Source organism: Plectropomus leopardus, chromosome 15, assembly GCF_026936395.1.
Source record: "Plectropomus leopardus strain MGB_pleo_1.0 chromosome 15, ASM2693639v1, whole genome shotgun sequence".
NCBI lineage: Eukaryota > Metazoa > Chordata > Actinopteri > Perciformes > Serranidae > Plectropomus > Plectropomus leopardus.
In genome coordinates this window covers 710,621-731,167 of record NC_142190.1, presented here as the reverse complement: position 1 = coordinate 731,167, position 20,547 = coordinate 710,621, and the positions used below count along the sequence as shown (strand labels likewise).

General features: G+C 37.8%; 1 protein-coding gene across 3 annotated transcripts; it reads right to left on the bottom strand.

Annotated features, from left to right (window-relative positions):
- Positions 1-2,190: 2,190 nt before the first annotated feature.
- LOC121952568 (P2R1A-PPP2R2A-interacting phosphatase regulator 1) lies at positions 2,191-20,523 on the bottom strand. Of its 3 annotated transcripts, XR_015778922.1 has the most exons (10): positions 16,478-20,523; positions 14,991-15,075; positions 14,758-14,814; positions 13,765-13,814; positions 13,628-13,685; positions 12,877-12,941; positions 12,729-12,784; positions 12,375-12,459; positions 5,606-12,289; positions 2,191-5,108 (listed from the first exon to the last, which is right to left on the bottom strand). XR_015778922.1 is itself a non-coding variant. In XM_088088480.1 (9 exons), the coding sequence occupies exons 1-9, from the start codon at positions 16,576-16,578 to the stop codon at positions 12,166-12,168; spliced, it is 681 nt and encodes a 226-aa protein (XP_087944606.1). In that variant the 5' UTR covers positions 16,579-20,523; the 3' UTR covers positions 2,191-12,165. The 3 variants fall into 3 exon arrangements, 2 of the variants coding, with proteins under 2 accessions (XP_087944606.1, XP_087944607.1); XM_088088480.1 differs by having other exon boundaries at positions 2,191-12,289; XM_088088481.1 differs by having other exon boundaries at positions 2,191-12,289; positions 13,765-13,811.
- Positions 20,524-20,547: the final 24 nt, after the last annotated feature.

The window sequence follows — 20,547 nt, the reverse complement described above, 5'->3', positions numbered from 1 at the left end:
GTGCCGAAACACGCCATGGCAACGAATTTTGTTTAAACGTACAAAATCACAAAAGTATGACATGTCCAAAAAATGACAAAAAGAAAAAAAGCAAGACTATAGTAAGGCAAAAATGCCAAAAAATGTCATTTCCCAAAAACTGCTGAAAACTGCTAAAACCTGCATAAAATAGTGTGCCGAAACACGCAATGGCAACGAATTTTGGTTAAACGTACAAAATCTCAAAAATATGACATGTCCAAAAAATGACCAAAAAATAAAAGCAAGACTATAGTAAGGCAAAAATGGCAAAAAATGTCATTTCCCAAAAACTGCCGAAAACTGCTAAAACCTGCATAAAATAGCGTGCCGAAACACGCAATGGCAAAGAATTTTGGTTAAACGTACAAAATCTCAAAAATATGACATGTCCAAAAAATGACCAAAAGAAAAAAAGCAAGACTATAGTAAGACAAAAATGGCAAAAAATGTCATTTCCCAAAAACTGCTGAAAACTGCTAAAACCTGCATAAAATAGCGTGCCGAAACACGCCATGGCAGAGATTTATGTTAAAACCTTCAAAATCTCAAAAATATGACATGTCCAAAAAATGACCAAAAGAAAAAAAGCAAGACTATAGTAAGGGAAAAATGGCAAAAAATGTCATTTCCCAAACACTGCTGAAAACTGCTAAAACCTGCATAAAATAGCGTGCCGAAACACGCCATGGCAACGAATTTTGTTTAAACGTACAAAATCACAAAAGTATGACGTCCAAAAAATGACAAAAAGAAAAAAAGCAAGACTATAGTAAGGCAAAAATGCCAAAAAATGTCATTTCCCAAAAACTGCTGAAAACTGCTAAAACCTGCATAAAATAGTGTGCCGAAACACGCAATGGCAACGAATTTTGGTTAAACGTACAAAATCTCAAAAATATGACATGTCCAAAAAATGACCAAAAGAAAAAAAGCAAGACTATAGTAAGGCAAAAATGCCAAAAAATGTCATTTCCCAAAAACTGCGGAAAACTGCTAAAACCTGCATAAAATAGCGTGCCGAAACACGCCATGGCAACGAATTTTGTTTAAACGTACAAAATCACAAAAGTATGACGTCCAAAAAATGACAAAAAGAAAAAAAGCAAGACTATAGTAAGGCAAAAATGGCAAAAAATGTCATTTCCCAAAAACTGCTGAAAACTGCTAAAACCTGCATAAAATAGCGTGCCGAAACACGCCATGGCAGAGATTTATGTTAAAACCTTCAAAATCTCAAAAATATGACATGTCCAAAAAATGACCAAAAAAAAAAAGCAAGACTATAGTAAGGCAAAACTGGCAAAAAATGGCATTTCCCAAAAACTGCTGAAAACTGCTAAAACCTGCATAAAATAGCGTGCCGAAACACGCCATGGCAAAGAATTTTGGTTAAACGTACAAAATCTCAAAAATATGACATGTCCAAAAAATGACCAAAAGAAAAAAAGCAAGACTATAGTAAGGCAAAAATGGCAAAAAATGGCATTTCCCAAAAACTGCGGAAAACTGCTAAAACCTGCATGAAATAGTGTGCCGAAACACGCCATGGCAGAGATTTATGTTAAAACCTTCAAAATCACTAAAATATGACATGTCCAAAGTTAGCCTGAAACCACATAAAATAGCCTTCCGAGACACGCCATAGCAAAGAAAGTCACAAAAAAAGAAAAAAAAAAAACCCAACAAAATTTCAAAAGTAGAAAAAATGACCGGAAATGCAAGGCAAAAATGTCAAAATATGACATGTCCCAAAATTAGCCTAAAACCATCTCAAATTACATAAAATAGACTTCCAAGATACGCCATAACAAAGAAATTTACAAAAAAAAGTCAAAAACAGTAAAATTTTACATGTGGAAAAAATGATCGGAAATGCAAGGCTATAGTATGGCAAAAATGTCAAAATATGACATATCTCAAAAACTGTTGAAAACCACCTCAAACCACACAAAATAGTCCATGGAGACACACAATAGCAAAGAAAAGTACAAAAAAACCAAAATTTTACATGTGGAAAAAATGACCGAAAATGCAATGTCATGACTGTGAGTCATAGTGTTGTTAATGGGTGTTAAATTTCTTGATTGTCATCATTATTATTCTTGTCTTGTGGTACAAAATAGGGTTAAATAAGAACGTGTCTCTGATCGGAAGAGGAAAAAAAAGGCATTGTCTGATATGATACAGGTTTCTTTTATTGAGAGTTTTCATATACAATATAATATTTATATATTTATAGAGTGTAGATGAATTGCTTCAGCTAAAAACTAAAAAGTCATTCTGCGTCATTTTTACAGCCACAAGATCCTCCGGAGAGAATCAACGCTCCAATATAGACTTTTAATTTACAGTTGCATAAAAATACATCATCTCGTTTGTCTTATGTAGAGAATTTGTCCAAAAAGAAAAAAAGAACAGAAACTATTTACACTTTGAAAATACTTGTGTGAATGTTTTCATCGATGTGCTTTTAGTTCCCTTTAATGTGTCGATTCAAACTCTAGCAGCCCTTTTTTTAAAAAGTCCTATCTCACTCTGCTGGACTGGCGTCATTTTTCAGCAGGAAGTTTGACCCAAAGTCACATTTTGACCCGAAAAGTCAACTCATATCACATCAAGGAGTGAAGTGTGAAAGTATGAATTTTAGGGGCTTACATTTTCATTTCGGCAAATTTGGGTTTATTCACTTTTCGAGTACAAAGGAAAAAAAAGACCCTCACAGGCAAAAAACTGTAAGTGCAGCTGGCAGCTGCCGAGAGGACGTCTGTGTGGAGCTTCAGAGGAGGGACGCACAACTTTAAATCGCTGAATTTCCATGTTTATTTAACTGTTTTTTTCCTCCCAAAACTTTTGGCAATTTTTAAAGAAAACTGTCCTTTCGAACCCTTCGGGTCTGCAGGTTTTGAGGGTATGTTGACATTTTTGTTGTTCGTTTGTCTTTAAAATTTGGGGGCAATTTGTTTTTCCTTAATAATTTTTGGCAATTTTTAGAGAAAACATGGCGTCCACAGCACAATATGTTTATGGATTTTCAATTCTAAACACATCGTGTGTTATTTTCCAGGTTTGTGAAACAAAGTTCATGACTTTTCAAAACTTTCAGGGCACGTTTAGTTTTCCCATACCACAAGATGTGGAAATCTGTAAATCCCACTTTTCCGGGTCTTTAATGGACCCCTTCAATACAAAATGTTTGACGTTTGGGAAAATCAGCATTGAAACAGAAAAATTCAATTATTAACGTCAATATTTCTTCTGACATTTTAATCCTGACTGCTTAAAAAAGAAAAAGTTTTATATTTAGAATTTTTCAAACATTTTGAGAAAAAAAATGTCAGAATTGGCATTTATTTTTGATTTTGAGAAAAAAGCAAAGAATTGACTCTTAAGTTTGGATGAATTTTCCAGAGCTTTCAGCCATCTCTCACTGTCTTCATGAGTGGAGGGGGATCTCTATTGCCACACAAACCAGTTTTCCCGCCTTTTAACAGAAAAACGTCACTCATGAAGACTGTCAGACGGCGACTAACTCTGAGCTCCCGAAAAACAAAAACCTGATGCAACTACGGGTCACAGGGAGGGTCAGTTTCAGTGCTGGAAAATCATCGCGTTTTGCCAGAGTGAAACATTACTTTAATACTGAAAAACGTTACAGCCTCAAACGTCTGTCTCCATGACGACCAACAAACAGGAAGAGCGGCGCTCTCACACTTCATCGATCCCGTCATTAAATTATAACATCATGTGGAGAAAAATAACAAACATCCAGAAATATTTAACTTTCACAACCCGAAATCCAAGAAGCTCAAAATAAAGCCGCCTCCTGGACTTTCGGATATTTTGGGGTGGCGTTGCTGTCAGAGTCAGAAAGTGTCGACGAGGCAAAAATCAGCTCAGTTTCTCTAAAATCTGAAAAAATCAGCTGCTTCAGTTCCAGCGAGACGGAGGATTTACAGCCATTTTAAAAAAAAGCAGAAATCTTACGGATACGGATATTTGGCGATCAATTCAGCAAAGAATCACAATATTTCTGCGTGGACATATCCAATCAATGCGTCGATGTCAAGCATTGATTTTTTTTTAATCACAAAAATTATCAATATTACAAATAAAAATGTAACTTTTGGTGGCCTTTTTTACATGTTGGGGGGTGATATGTGCAAACACGTATCTGCTTTATATGGATATATGTAGACATGTGTTTACATGTATGTATAAAGTATATGTGTACATTATTTAAAACACGTGATGACATGTTAAAGCATGTTATAACACGTCATGACATATTACAGCATGTTATAACATCTGATGACGTGTTACAGCATATTATAACATGTGATTACATATTACAGCATGTTATAACACGTGATGATGTTAAAGCATGTTATTTCATGTGATGACATGTTACAGCATGTTATAACACGTGATGACATATTACAGCATGTTATGACACGTGATGACATTTTACAGCATGTTATAACATTTGATATGTAACAGCATGTCATCAATCAAACAGCATGTTATGACATGTGATTACATACTACAGCATGTTATAACACATGATGACATATTACAGCATGTTATAACACCTGATAACATGTTACAGCATATCATAACTATAACAGCATGTTATAACACGTGATGACATGTTACAGCATGTCATTAGACGTGATGACGTATTACAGCGTTCTAACACGTGATGAAGTGTTACGGCATGTTATAACACGTGATGACATATTACAGCTTGTTATAACCCGTAATGATGTATTACAGCATGCTGTAACATGTGATGGCATGTTACAGCATGTTATAACACGTGATGACATATTACAGCATGTTATAACATGTGATTACTTATTACAGCATGTCATTCACGATGTCTGATGTCTGATAACAGGGTCACACAAAGACGTTATTTTCAAAGTCAAAATGATTAATAATTCATTAGTCTTGTGGATTTGCAAACAACATAAATAATGTTTAAATGAAAAAATAATAATATTAAAATAAAGGTTTCTGTGAGTGAGATGGAAGTTATAATCTGAGGGGAAAATTCAGAAAACTGTCAAACGTTTTTGCGTTTCAATCTGTGGAGACAAATTAAGGGATATATTAAAGATGGAGCTGAAGCAAAGTTCAAATGTGAAACACTTTAAAAAGAATACAGTTTACAGGGTTTATTGTATAATTACTTTTTTTATGGTATTATTCACCTTTTCTATCTCTTCCTTTTTTTTTGTAGGTAACAATTTAAATATGTTTTCATATTATTGTGTATAGTTTAAGAAAATCAGATCTGTGTTAAATTGGAAGTTGGTCAATTATTTGTCAATAACTGATGGAGAAACCATGAGATTTAAAATGTTTCAGACATTTCTGTTTGTGTATGTTTATATGTTCATTCTGTCTTTCCGTTTTTCTTAACAAATTTAGAATTCAATTCTAACAATAACAACAAATAAACAAACATATACACACACACACACACACACGTAGGTATATAAATACTTTCAATGCGAGCGCAAACCTCCGATCACACTAGAAATGTGCAGTTCATTAAAAATAAAGAAAATTATGGACTTACAGTGATTTCAGCCCTGAGACACTTCTGGGAGTCGACTGGACGCTTTAACAACATTTAAAGGACAAGCTGAGGACGATGAGACAAAAACACGATAATTATTAATACTGTTCTCTTATTACAGCGAGTTTAAGAGTTTTCTGACAAAACTGTTTCATTTTGAAGAATTTTTGGCTTAAAAACATTCTTTGAAGCAGAAATTCGTACGAGAGTCAACGTCACATTTTGCTGCGGCTACATATGAGCAGTTTCTCTCTTCATACTGACCAACAGTGTGTGCTGATGGTGAGCGTGCAAAGTGAAAAAATAAAAGAAAACATCAAGTTATCTTAAAGCTACAGTTTGTGTCAGCTAAATGAATTTGGCAGCGTGTTGTTACGTCTGAGAAAAGTCTATCCTGCTTCTCCACCGCTCAGTTTGTAGACGATTCTTGATTAAAATAAATGAATAAATAAATCTTTAAAAATTCATAAAAGCCTAAACATTTGGTTGAATCACTCCGTACGTGTTTTGTGGCTTTTAGAATGAAAGTTTTTGTACCTGCACATTAACTTGCAAATTATTCATTAAAGATTCTCAAATTTTGATAGAAAAATAGCTAAATACAAACAGACATATGCCGCTGATATACAATAACTATCACAGCAATGCCTTGATATCGATATCTCACGATATTTAGTTTTCATAAAAATACTGAAAAGGTGAAATTTTTCACTCCAATATTTTCACATTTTACTTAACAAAAATCCTACAAAGTAAAGTCAAGTATTTCATGTTTTTTAAATAAAATGTCTGCTTTCATAAAACAAATTTTAAGTTTCTTTCTACCATACAAAACCACATAAGAATTATTTAGAATCGCACGTTTTTTTCGTCTGCAAATTGTTCTTTGAAATTCATCAAATGCCGACAGTAAGAAAGCTAAAAATAAAGTGTTCAAAATATTTTGATATCGTTCTGACTCCAGAGCCAAAATTTTCAAATGATACAAAACATGTGTCAATGTTCTCTATCTCAAAAAGTTTTATGTTATTCTGAGATTTTTTATGTGCATTACTGGACCAAGATCCTTTGAAGTAAATATCATTAAGTATCTTGTGGTAAAATGTATTAATGGTGATTAATTAAATCACTTTGGTTTGAACACAATTGCAAGAAAAAAGCCAAACATCAAATTATTTTCAACATCAGCACAAAAAAGATGTTTCCATAACAAAACTATCAAGTACAAAAATGTCAGATTTATAATCTTACTGAATATATTCTGTCAGATTTCTGATTTTAACTCAACATTTTGTCTGTTTTTAACTATTTTATTGAGATAAAATTATTGTATGTCTGCTTGTCTTTAGACGTTTTAACTTTTGGCTTCTTTTGCTTAATTTTTTAAAAAGCTTTTTGGAAGAAAAAGCTTACTTTTTAAAGTAATACATTTAAAAATTTTGGTATTGTACGGGGACCAGGACTAAAATATTTCAAATGATGCCGAAACACGTGTGAATGTTTTAAAGCTAAACTGAGCAGGTCCGAAGGTCCAAAACTAAAACTGAGCCAAACTCGTGGAATTATTTTTGACTTTGAGTGCATTTTTACGAAACAGGATAGACTTCCAGAGACGGTAACAAGTCAAGAAATAAAGCAAGAAAAAAACAGAAAAAGCAGCAAAACTCAACAGCATTTCTGATATGACAACACATTAACGGTCATGTAAAGATCGAGGTGGTCAAACCAGCTCTGTGCAAAGTCCTGATGACGGGAAATATGATGTCAAATCCGTCATTTAAAGAAGATTTGGAATTCTGTTGGAGCAGCTGAGCGAGCAGCGACGGGAAAGACACTTATATAAAAACAGCTCATAGACTTTATGTACAAACATACCTCACAAATCTCTCAGATCTTATGTTTGAATCGACATGCATGAGAAAAAAACAAGCTCCTCCGAACTATGACCACATGTTTAGGCACAATGATGAGTGAAAGTACAAAACTGTACAATACTGTGCATGTGCAAAAGCTGGAAACAGAACCGCAGCTGATTACTAAAACCCTCACCTCAGACCTCCGACCCCTCCGGTGAGACGGCTACATGCATCCGTGACTAAATTAAGTCAAATTCTTTTGCACTCATATCGAATAAGTACACTAATTTTAGACAAAATAAAAATAAGAAATTAAAAGTCTGATTTTTAAAGGATAGCTGACGTCTGAGACTACTGTTGGGACGACTTGTTATTATGGAGCCTCTAAGGGGACATGAAATATTTCTCACCAGATGGTTTTCAGTGGGCGTAGAAAAGTTCTTCAGTTTCCACTAAGTGCCAGATAGTTTCTAGTGTGTGCCAAATAATATCTTGTGTGTAGAAAGTTTACAGAAAGTGCCAGTTGTTTCCCAGCAAGTGCTAAATAGCTTCTAATACCGGCAACGTCCTTGTGGATGTCAAACAGATTCTCACGAGCGCTAGATTATTTCTTGAGTGTGCCAGAGTGCTTCTACCAGAGTTGGGTCAGTTTTTCAGTTTTGTCCATCTGGTCCATTGTACAAGTTTAAACCAGATTGATTTATGCAAACTGGCTGAACTGACATTTCTCTTTATGTCTCATTCTGGCAATTTGAAAAGTAGCCTGAGTCACAGCGCTAAATCCAACTCAAACTGGATTAGTAATCAGCAATACGACAGCATGATTACTATGTTATCATGTTTTAAACTTACTACCAGAGCAACTAGCATCACACAGGTCAGATTTTAACTTACAGCTGAGCCAAGAAAGTTACTTTTTGTGTTTATGACAGGAGACATGGCGTCAATGGAGTTATTCTCTTATGAAAAAACTAAAACTGCACCAAAATGAAAAAATATTGGATTTGAAGCTACAAAAAAGCTGTCTTTACCAGCGCTGTGGTGAGCTCAACTTTCACCGTCTGTGGTTCTGTTTATTCCTGTCGCTCGCTTTGAAAGCGCTGCGGTGGACGAGGACCAACTGGCTCATGAGGAATCAGTTAAACGAAACCTCTGTATATCACTACAAAATCCTAATCACAGTGTCAGCCGGCTGGAGGGAGATCGCCAGGAAGCTTCTGCTGATAACAAGCTAACGTTACTTGCTGTTGTTATCTTGTTTGTAATTTCCCGTAAATGTAATATATAACGTGTTTTCTGATTTCAAAAGCAACGTTACAAATGCAGAAAGATAACAAGTGAGCCATCTTTTAAATGTTAGCGTCTCCGGTCTGATAGCTACAGTTTGTTTATGTGAAGTTACAGAGGTGCGTATTTAAGGAATTCAGTGTGGATACAGAGCTGAGGAGTGGCTGATGGGTCTAATTTGGAAAACTGGTCCGGTCCAGTGTTTGGCTGATTATTAAACCGGTTTGAAAATGTTCACACCAGCCCAACCCTAGTTTCTAGCAAGCACCAGACAGTTCCTAGTAATTGCCAAATAGTTTCTAATTAGTGCGAGATTGTGGGTGCCAAATATTTTCTACTGAGTGCCGGATAGTTGTCCTCTTAGGGGCTCCACAGATTTTGGAATGAAACCATTGAAGGGCTGCCGGGTGATATGGTTGACATTATCATCACAATATTAGTAGATATTTTCTGATAACGGTAACACAACAAGGCAAATATGTGCAAAATCACATCAAATAAACTGATGTTAAAATCAATGAACTGTAGAACAATAACAAAAGGTCATATCACCACGATATGACTCAGCTGATATTTGATAGTACTGAATTATTGCCCCGCCCTGGGATTAAAACGGAGGAATTCTTAAAGGGGACTTCTTCGAAGTGCAAAACATAAAGAATCCAGAGCTGTTAACGCAAGAGCCGAGATTGGTCCTGGTGTTCAAAAAAATCAACTCTGATTAAAAACAACCTCAAAACAATTACAATAAATGTGTCAGAAAGAAAACAGAAAGTCAGAATGATAACTGACAGACAAGTAATAAAGATTTTGTGGGGATTTCTAACATACCATACCATAATAATAATCAGATAACCTTCATGGACACAATGTGGCAGAAGTGGGTCTAAGAGAAAACTACCTGGGAAATGAAAAAGTATAAATGCACCTCTCTGAGGGAAGAGCGTGGTTGCTATCTGCAGATTCAATGTGTACAATCAAACCATGCAGGCTGAAGAAAAGCGAGCACGTATTAGCTGCTCCGACTTTCACTATTCACATATAGATACACTATTAACAAACAAGTTCTTCACACTCCTACTGACCAGAAACCAGTTTGTAAAACCAGTCTCTCGTCCTGGGAGAAAAACATTCTACAGTCCGTCAACTGTCGGCCGACATTCAACAAACTGGAGACAAACAAATGAAGTCTTTCAAGTTTTCTTCTGGTTGAACCAGAAAGCTTCAGTCAGGGTGACTCAGTCGCCACACAAAACCTTTCTTTTAAAACACAAAAATCTTAGGCTTTTGTTCAGTGGCTTGAGGTGTAGCCAGTTTGGACTCGAAAACACCCCAAAAAACTCAACAACTACCAGTTTTGGCCTAACAAAAAGCTACAGCCCCTTCATATGGTTTCTGGAAGAAAGATTGTTTTGGATTTTCAGGAATTTGTTTTGTTGACTAAAGATTCAAAATCATCTTCAGCGGACAACCTGAATATTTAATCTACGAAATTTGATAGAAATTAAGTGATGCACAATAGGTACATAACCCTGGTTCACGGATTTGAGTAAGTGTCGGGAGAGACTGGGTGGCAAATTTGCGAATCCTAGGATGGCAAAGGAATTACCTGCCCCACTCTCACTCTCTGATTGGCTAGTGTTTGTTGCCTTCATTGGTTGGATTGGTTAAGTTTAGGCAAGAGGAGTGGGAGTGGTTACAGTCAGGGCAGTGATACTCAACTTACAGCCCACAGGCCAACTCTGGCCTCTGATAAGGCCCCTGGTGGCCCCCCAACCATTTTCTTCTTCACAATAAAAATACAGTGATTGACACTGGGAAATGTTTTTGTACTTTTAGTATCCATAAGGTGCCAGAGTGCATAAAACGGCATCAAAATAGAGCTTTTTGATAAAAAAAAAAAAAAAGCCAGTGGAGGATCCCCCACACCACCCGACTGAGGTCCTATATAACATCCTAATGTCCTAAAATACTAGAAACGTCCTAAAAGTCCTACAAATGTTCTATAATCCTAGAAACCTCCTAAGACCCTAAGATCCTAAAATCCTAGAAACATGTATGGGGCATTTGCGACTGGCCCCTGGCCTCCTGTAATTTTGCAAAAGTGGCCCCCATGCAAAGCAAGCTGAGTATCTCTGGGTTAGGGTAAGAATGTCAAGGTAAACCAATCAGAGGTCTTTCAGAAGCAGATTCCTTCACCATCCTTGGATTTGCAAATTCCCCTCCAGATGTTACTCCACAGATCTACAGTCATAAACACTCATGACTTCACCTTCAAGACATGTCTGAATCCATCAGGTGATTTCTACATTGTCATGATAAGTTACTTGATTTCCAACAAGTAAAACTCCAGGAGGACGAGCAGTAAAACTGAAGGTTTTCCGTTTAGTTCCTGTAGGCGTCGACCGGATCTCTAAAGGTGGAACCAAATGTTCCAGAAGAGCCTCAATTCCTTCAGAGAAACGATTCTCTTTCATGTCACCCGAGATTGCGTCTTGATTACAACTCAAGACCTCATTAGAACTTCTGAAGACCTGGAAATTCATGAACAGCATCGACCGATTGGTCAGACTAGACCAAAGCTGCATCCTCTGACAGGATGTCATCCCATCTTTGGCTCCTTCGATGTCCGCAGAACAAATCTGACAAACTCATTCAACATGTTATGCCAGAAACAAGACGTCTGTGACGTCTTGTTCACAAATGAACAAGACGTCTGTGTGCTTCGTTCTTCCATCCTTGTATCAGTACAACTTGTTTAGTGTTTATTCCTCTTCATAACGAATCAGAATCAGCTACTTGGTCCACAGGACACATTGACATTTGGGAGGTGTGTCTGTTGCAAATCTGCTCCCAAAAATTTCCCAGAACATCCCTCTCTTCTGCACGTTTAATTCCAATCCCAGGACACGACCAATGTGTCCTTGGGACAGTTTTATTCTGATGATGCTGATGATGAATCCTTTGTACATCGTTTAATTGGAGGTTAGGAAGTTCATCCCACAAGCCCTCAGTCTGAGGACAAACCTCATACACCTGCCCACTGAAGGGGCGGAGCCACATGTGACGGCATATGTCCATCTGCCCAGCGTTGGATCAGAGTCCAACATGGACTCAGAGATTAACTGAAGAGTGATGCAGCTGTGATTTATAAAATGAAAGATTCGGAGGAATTACAGCTGAAAGGAAATGTCCAGAAACTTTTCCACAGTGTGAATCCCACTAAGAGACTGAAGGTGAACTTTCTGTATCACTTCCTGTAATTCTTCTGTCTGTTAGAGAGGCGGGGCTAACAGTGGCACTGGCAGATGATTGGAACCAAAATAAGGTGCAATGGGGGTTGATGTTCCTCCGAGTTGTTGCTGGTGGTTGGTCTGCACCCACAGTGACGGGTCCAGGGCTCTGAGTGAGTAAGATTTAGTGTCCGGGGTGCTGGTGGGAGGTAAAGGGGGTGAAGGAGGGGGGAGGAGACAGAGACAGAGGGCTGGACTGAGGACTGACGCCTCCTGCAGGAGGAGAGTCTGTAGCCGACTGAGAGACACTGAGGAGGGAGACAGAAGAAGGTTAATTCATGATTATTCATTTTGATATTACTGTGACGGACGTGTGTTCCAGGTGATCCTCACCTGACAGTGTAGCTGCTGCGGTGGGCGGGGTCTGTTACCCCAGCAACAAAAAGCTTCTTTGGGGGTCCGTCAGACTCCACCCCTCCTGAGAGACAAACAGGTTTACAAATGTACATGTTTGAAAAATAAAAACAACAATACTCTAAATACAGGAATTATGCACTTGTGTCAAGTTTGGCCAAAAAAACCCAAAACGTAACCGGTCTTGGCTATCACCAGTGGAGAGGCATTATAATACCAACAATTTAAAAATCTAAAATGTCGGGCTCAACAGCTAAACGTGAAGCTGATATCAGCGATTTGTTTCCAGCTTGTTGGATGTTAATGGTTTTATTGCAGGTGTGAATAATTTACCTTTCCTCTTGAGAGGAGTTAAAGCGGGCCATCGTACGGTGGCGCTAACTGCCGGTCTGTTGGACAGGAACACATTCAGTGTGAGATCAGACCGACTGATCACGACAAGACACAGTAAGACCACCGACAGCGTTCAGCGCCAAAATACCTGAACCTCCTGGTGGGACTCGGGGACGAGTTGGGCGTCACGCCGCTGTCCTGGGACTGGAACCACTGAAGAAGAAAGGGCGAAAAAGAAAACATCAGCCTCTAATCTAGATCAGTCAGAACACTCTAATCTGAATTCAGTCTGAATTCTCTAATCTGGATTCAGACAGAACACTAATCTGGATTCTGTTTAAACACTTTGATCTGGATTTAGTTATAGCACTCTGGATTCATTCGAAACACACTAATCTGGATTCTGTTAGAACCCTCTAAACTGGATTTAGTTAAATTTCGCAAATCTGGATTCAGTTTAATACACTCTAATCTGTACTCAGAAAACTTTAATCTGGATTAAATTAGAACCTTCTGATCTGGATTCAGTTTAATACCTCTAGTCTAGATTAAGTTAGAACACTCTGATCAGGATTTAGTTTACTGCGTCTAATTTGGATTCAGTCAGAACCATCTGATCTGGATTCAGTGTGAATGGTCTGTTCTGGATTCAGATCATAATACAGATCAGTTTCTCTCACAGTGAGACTACCTCAGCTCTCCAGGACGTTTAAAATGTTTCCCCACTTTTTTTTCGTGACAGTTCTCTCCCTCTGATTGGTCGATGTGACATCTCTAAACACTACATTACCCATGAGCCTCAGCATCAGAGTGAAACGTCCAAACTGACAGGAACCACCATGAAAAACTATGAAAATAAGAGCCAGGTGGTGATAAAAAGCTGGCGTGGAGTCGCTCACCACTGATGTGTGGTTGTGCCACTGACTGACTGGAGGAACTGGGATCAGACTGGAAGCACTGGGAGGGACAGAGAGAGGACAGGTCAGTCCCAGTGTGTTAATGGAGGGTGGATGAATGAAGCGTGTGAGCGCTGTACCTCAGTCTCTGCAGACTTCCTCTGAGCGTCATCTCCATGTTCTCCTCCTGCTGTCAACACAAACACCTCTTACTGTTATTAACCTCCTGACCTTTGACCTCTGACCCCACACACTGTCTGTCAACGGTCAACTTTTGTAAAGAAAAATCTTTTAAATGTAAATTTCAGACCGTTTTTTTAAAACTTGTCTGTTTTATTTCTCAAAAGAAAAACAATAAGAGGCCAGGACATTTTAAATATTTATAACACTGAATTCAAGACAGTCATTGTCATTTTCTTTCTTATTTCACTTTTATCTTTATCTATTTTTTAAAATCATTATTGTTTTTGAATGACATTTTTTACTTAATTTATATTACCATTATTACCATCTTTCTATTTCATTTCATTTTCTATCTCTATTTATTTTTATTTAGATTTTGACAAGTTTTTTAATGACGCTTTTTTCTTAATTTATTTTACAACTATTACCATATCCCTGTTATGTCTTTTTTATATTTATTATCTATATTTAAAATTGTTTTGTACTTAATTTTTATTGCTATGATTACACTTTATCTTATTTTTTCTTTATTATCATTATTATTATCATCATTAATTTATTTATTTTTACTAATGTGTGTTTTTTTTAACCTAATTTTATATTAACCCTCCTTCTCTCTACCTCTCCATGTGTGGGATTTTTATTTATTTATTTATTTATTTTTACATATTTATTCATTTATATTTAGATTTTGGTAAATGGACACTGAATCTTAGACAAAATAAGGCTTCATGTATACTTAATTAATACTTAATAAAACTGAGAAAAAATGAATAAATCAGAATAAATATCAACAGTAGAATTCAGTCAGTAAAATTCTAAATTCCTCTGAAGAATTAGAGTTTTGTTTTTTCTTTTTCGGTTGATTCTGATGCTCTGAAAGCGCTGAAGAGAAGACGATCTCGTGTCGGTGCGACTCGAGCGCCTGGCGGAGTAGAAAGAGTCCTCACCTGCCTCTTGTGGTCGAGTCTGTCTCCGGTCAGAGAGAAAGGAGACAGAGGGACAAGCTGAAGAAGAAGAAGAAGAAGAAGAGGAGACGATGAAGGTCAGCAGGCGTCGCTGAGTCCACACAGTAAAAACATCATACTGAGACAGACAGACAGACAGACAGACAGACAGACACACACACACACACACACACACACACACACACACACACACACACACACACACACACACACACCTGTGAGGGACAGCTGGGGTTGATGGACACACTGCTGCGTCTGTACCGAGCCGAGGACACCGGACTGAAGACCGTCATCCCGTCACTGAGACAAACAACGAGAACAACAACTTCCTTAAATAAATACAGAGACAAAAGGTTAATTTCTCCACAGAGAGACAGTTTTTACCCAAAAAAACACAGCGTCACCTGCAAATCAACATCTTTTTATTTCTATTTTTTATGATGAAAGTTTTTATAGGAAACTATGAAGTCTGTAAAATCCCAAAATGTGTTTTTTTTTAATGCTATGGGGAAAAAAATATTATCTAACACACACAAGTTAATCATTTTGTGGGAACAATTTCTCCGTGGGAACGAATAAATACATTGTGTACATGAGTTAGTTATCTTGTGGAAACAAACAGTCTTTGTGGGAACAATTGAAGTTGTTCTTAATTTTTTTGATAATATTGTCTGTGTTGATGCATGTGTCCTAAATGTAGTCCAGATTGTGTATTTGAGTGTAATCAGTGAATTTGCAGCTCAGCTCCTACAATAAGTCTAAAATACACTGTGGAAACTAAATAGTTACATTCAGACTGTTCAGGTCCAAAAATGCTCCATTGAAACCCATTCAAACTGACATTTTTGATCCCACAGCCATCAGAGCAGAAAAACAGGACTTGTATTATTTCTGGGTGTCATTCTGGGCTTTTGACTCTGAATTTGTCATTTTGACTATTTTCCACCTGATGAGGTCATTTTGACAATATTTGGCATATGGAGGAAATACATGCTATTTCCATCAGGTGACCTGTCACAGTCAATGTAGCTGCTGATCACTGACATATCCCAGACTGTCAGCAGCTACACTCACACACTGACATATCCCAGACTGTCAGCAGCTACACTCACACACTGACATATCCCAGACTGTCAGCAGCTACACTCACACACTGAAGAGGAGACTGACAATAATTCAGTTTTTTTCCATCTAAAAACATAGTGGTGTCATGACAAAAAGGGTAAAAATTCTTAAAAGTAAAGAATATTTGATATTTATGATTACAACTTATGTTGGTTGAAAAAATAAATTAAGTGAAAGTAGAAACTCACATAATAATCATTATAGCCTGATTCTGAAAAGCCCACACACATAAAGTGTGTGTGTATGTATGTCACACACACATAAAGTGTGTGTGACTCTAAAACACAGTGGCATGATGATAAAAACCTGGCATTTTAAAATTCTGAAAATTATTGAATATTCGATATTTATGATTGGGACTGATTTTGGTTAAAAACAAAATACCCCAAACTAAGTAGAAAATCATCTTAATGTAAAATATTTTCTAAAGCTTGATTTTGATCGATATCAAAGCGAGCTGTGCGGGTTAAAACGCGCCTGATTTCCTGGTGAATGTATGAACATGTTTGGATTTTTGAGGACAGAACATGTGAATTTTGGGTTTTTTTGGACAGGGTTCGGCTGTAGTTGCACTTACCTGACGCTGGTGATCATGGGGGCGCTGTTTGACCTGCGCAGAGCCCCGCCTCCCGCCCCGCCCGCTGCGCCTGCGCACTGGTCCACTTCCATCCGCTCCATGGCTCGGTGCGCAGGCCCGGCGGAGGCGGAGCCAGCAGCCGGCCTCCGACCTCTCTCCGGCGGCGTCGGGCTCTACTCGAGCCCGGTGGAAGCCCGACCCGCAGGCCTCACGAGCAGCAAACCCAGAGCCGCCGAGTCCGCGGGCTGAACACCGGGGCGGCCCGCTCTCTACCGCATCTCCCCGGCGGAAAACACCGAGTCCGAGTCCCCCCGCGGCTCACACCGACATCTATAGCCGCTGCTCCGCTTCACTCGCTGCTGCCTCCAACCCCAAATTTATGGCTGCGCAAAAGCGAGATAAAACCCCGCGCAAAAACACCCAAGACAAAGTTGATCACGGACGCGGAGTGAAAACGGACCCGGCGGTCTCGGCAACACCGGGAAACTTTTAATTCCCGTCCGCGCAGGTGACGTGACTTTTAGGATTAGCTGTTGAGCTAACTTGTAAAAAACCTCCAGTCAGATCAGAAAACCGCTCAGCAGCTGCCCGAAACGGTCCGCGCCGGGCCGGTCCCTCAGTACTCCGGGACGGTCGGTCCCTCAGTCCCCCTAAACCACCGAGCGGAGGTCCGGTAGAGTCCCGGAATCACCGAAAACCAACAGTTTGAAAGATTTTACCAACATTAGTCTCCCAGCACACAGAGCCCGGAGCCTCCGACCGACGAAACAGCGACACCGCCACGGAGCGGCCGCACCGGGAACTGCAGCACGGCGGCACCAGCTGCAACCAAACAACAAAACATCACAACAGCAAAACAACAAAACATCACAACAGCAAAACAACAAAACATCACAACAGCAAAACAACAAAACATCACAACAACAAAACATCACAACAGCAAAACAACAAAACATCACAACAACAAAACAACAAAACAGCAAAACAACAAAACATCACAACAACAAAACAACAAAACAGCAAAACAACAAAACATCACAACAACAAAACATCACAACAGCAAAACAACAAAACATCACAACAACAAAACAACAAAACAGCAAAACAACAAAACATCACAACAACAAAACATCACAACAGCAAAACAACAAAACATCACAACAACAAAACAACAAAACAGCAAAACAACAAAACATCACAACAACAAAACATCACAACAGCAAAACAACAAAACATCACAACAACAATCATCTACAAAACGTCACAACTATCAAAAACAAAACATCACAATGATAAAACCAAAACAAATCGTCACAATAAAAAATAAATCATGATAATCAACAACACACAACACAACAGCAAAACAACATTAAAAAAATAAATAATAAAAAACAATCAAAAGATTTAAAAAGTATCACATCACCCACATGAGCAGCGAGAAACACACATCATCTCATTAATAGATTTTACTTTACTCATATAATTTAATCAATATAGGTAGATTTATAGAGTTTAAAGGACAACGTTTTATTAATGTGGTTTAATTAGAATTATTTTCTTTTCTACAGCTTAATCTATGCATTAATTAACACGGTTTAATTAGTAAAGTTTGACCAACAGAGTTAAATCATTTTGTTTTTATTTATGTTTTACTGACTTCAATTGACTTTGTGTTTGTTTCTGTCTGAGTATTGTGAAAAGTGCCCAAATATGTTATTATTATTATTACTATCATTAATTTAATTAATGTATTTTAATCGAAATAGTTTAATTAATTTGGCGGTAAATATACAGATTATATTAACTGGAGACAAACCTTTCTTTTCCTGCTACACATAGATCAAATTCATGAATATAAAAACAACTCAGTACAATCTCTTGAGAAATATAAAAATGATAGTGTTTTTCTTTTTATCCAGAAAAAACAAAGCCGATCTGTTTGCTGTCAGTTGTTTACGGCTGCTGTTGCCTCTGAAATATGGCGCCATCACTGACATACGAACTGGCGACTTCTGCGACACCCATGTAGATTTTACGTCCGTGACAATATTAGATATTGATACAGTTGTTACAATCTTAGACTGGAAATACTGCATTACTTGTAAAAGTACTGCATTGAAATTAATATGTCAGCTTTACTAAAAAAAGTTCTATAATATTTAAATTAGAAGTGCTCAAAGCATCGAAACGGCCTTTTTGAAGCTATCATATTATTTATGACATATAATGTTATTATTATTATTACACAGACAGACAGAGACACAGACACAGACAGAGACAGACAGAGACACAGACAGAGACACAGAGACAGAGACAGACGGAGACACAGAGACAGACAGAGACACAGACAGAGACAGACGGAGACACAGACAGAGACACAGACAGAGACAGACGGAGACACAGACAGAGACAGACAGAGAGACAGAGACAGACGGAGACACAGAGACAGACAGAGACACAGACAGAGACAGACACAGACAGACAGACAGACAGAGACAGACAGACAGACACAGACACAGATGGAGATACAGACACAGACAGACAGAGACGCAGACAGACGCAGACAGAGACAGTTTGGCTCTTTAAAGCTTCCTCGCTGCTCGCAGTTTGGAAAGAGAAAAAAAACATAATGCCAATCTTAAAATCAGTTCTTTTTTTACATCTCATATCTCCGTGTTTGTTTGTTTGTTTGTTTGTTTGTTTGTTTGCGTGTGAATGTGGTTTAGCTGCTCTCCGCTCTGTGGATTCTGCTCTGTCCGAGAGGCAGTGAAGGGGTTAAAGGCCGAGCCTCCCGGTGTCCTGTTTCACCATTTTTTAGAGATGACGACTGAAAGCAGATGGAGGATTTGGGGATTCTGGGAGAACAGCGGACGCTTAAGTGTCACAACAACAAAGAAAACGCCACAACATCCCCAAAACATCCCCACAACATCCCCACAACATCCCCAAAACATCCCCACAACATCCCCACAACATTCTTACAACATCCCCACAACATCCCCACAACATTCTTACAACATTCGACAGATATGAAATTCTTATGAAGTTGCTGTTGGAGGTTGTAATATGTGTTTAAGTTATGTTTAGAGTGAACTTGTGCTTTTAATTTGATTTTATTGTGTTTTTCTTTTAATATCTTTGTGTCTGAAGCTCTGATTTGGAATAATTAAATACAATAAATAATTTTACTGATTTTACTTCATCTTTTTTTTGTTTCATTTGTTGTTCAAAATAAACTATTTATCTTTTTCTGTTTTATATTTCTATGAGGATACTACCCTAATAATATAAAGCAATTATTTTGCATTATTTACTTACTTTTTACAACATACTATACAATGACCTTTTTTTTTTACAATATAGTATAATATGACTTTTTAGAATTTTTTTTACAACATGATGTACTGTGTCTTTTAAATGATTTTGTAATGACATACTTTACTATGTTCTATGACACACTATGACTTTTTTACGACATATTATACCTCACGACCCCAGAGAGTAAAGTTTGGTTCTAAAAACGTTCTGGGAATGGTACAATGCAACCAAAACTATGTTTTAGTAACATTTTCAGCAACAGGTTTTCTTTTAGTTCCCAGAATGTTCTTTATAAAGTTCGGGTAACATTCTCTATAAACATAAAAAATGTTGGGTTTTTTTTATTGTTAACATTACATCTCATTTTAATTTTTAAAAATGTTGCGTAATCTCAGTCCTCAATAACATGTTCTGAATGTTGTTTTGAAAACGTTCTTTCTTTGTTCTTATGTAACGTTGTGGGAATATTCGTCACCTTCAACATCACCAAAACATCCTCACAATGTTGCAGTTTAAAGGTTAGTCGGAGTTTAACCTCACAGGAACATTATTTAAAACGTTCTTTGAACGTTAGAGGGAAATGTTTTCTTCGGAACATTATTACAGCCTGTCGGTGACGTTAGTGAATGTTGCGGGAACGTTGTCTGCAGGCTGTGACTGACGGTCAGTACTTGTACCGCCCTGATACTCAGAGTAGCGCCGGTACTCAGGCCGCGGGCAGCGGCTCCGGGACTCGGTTTAACCGTTTCAGC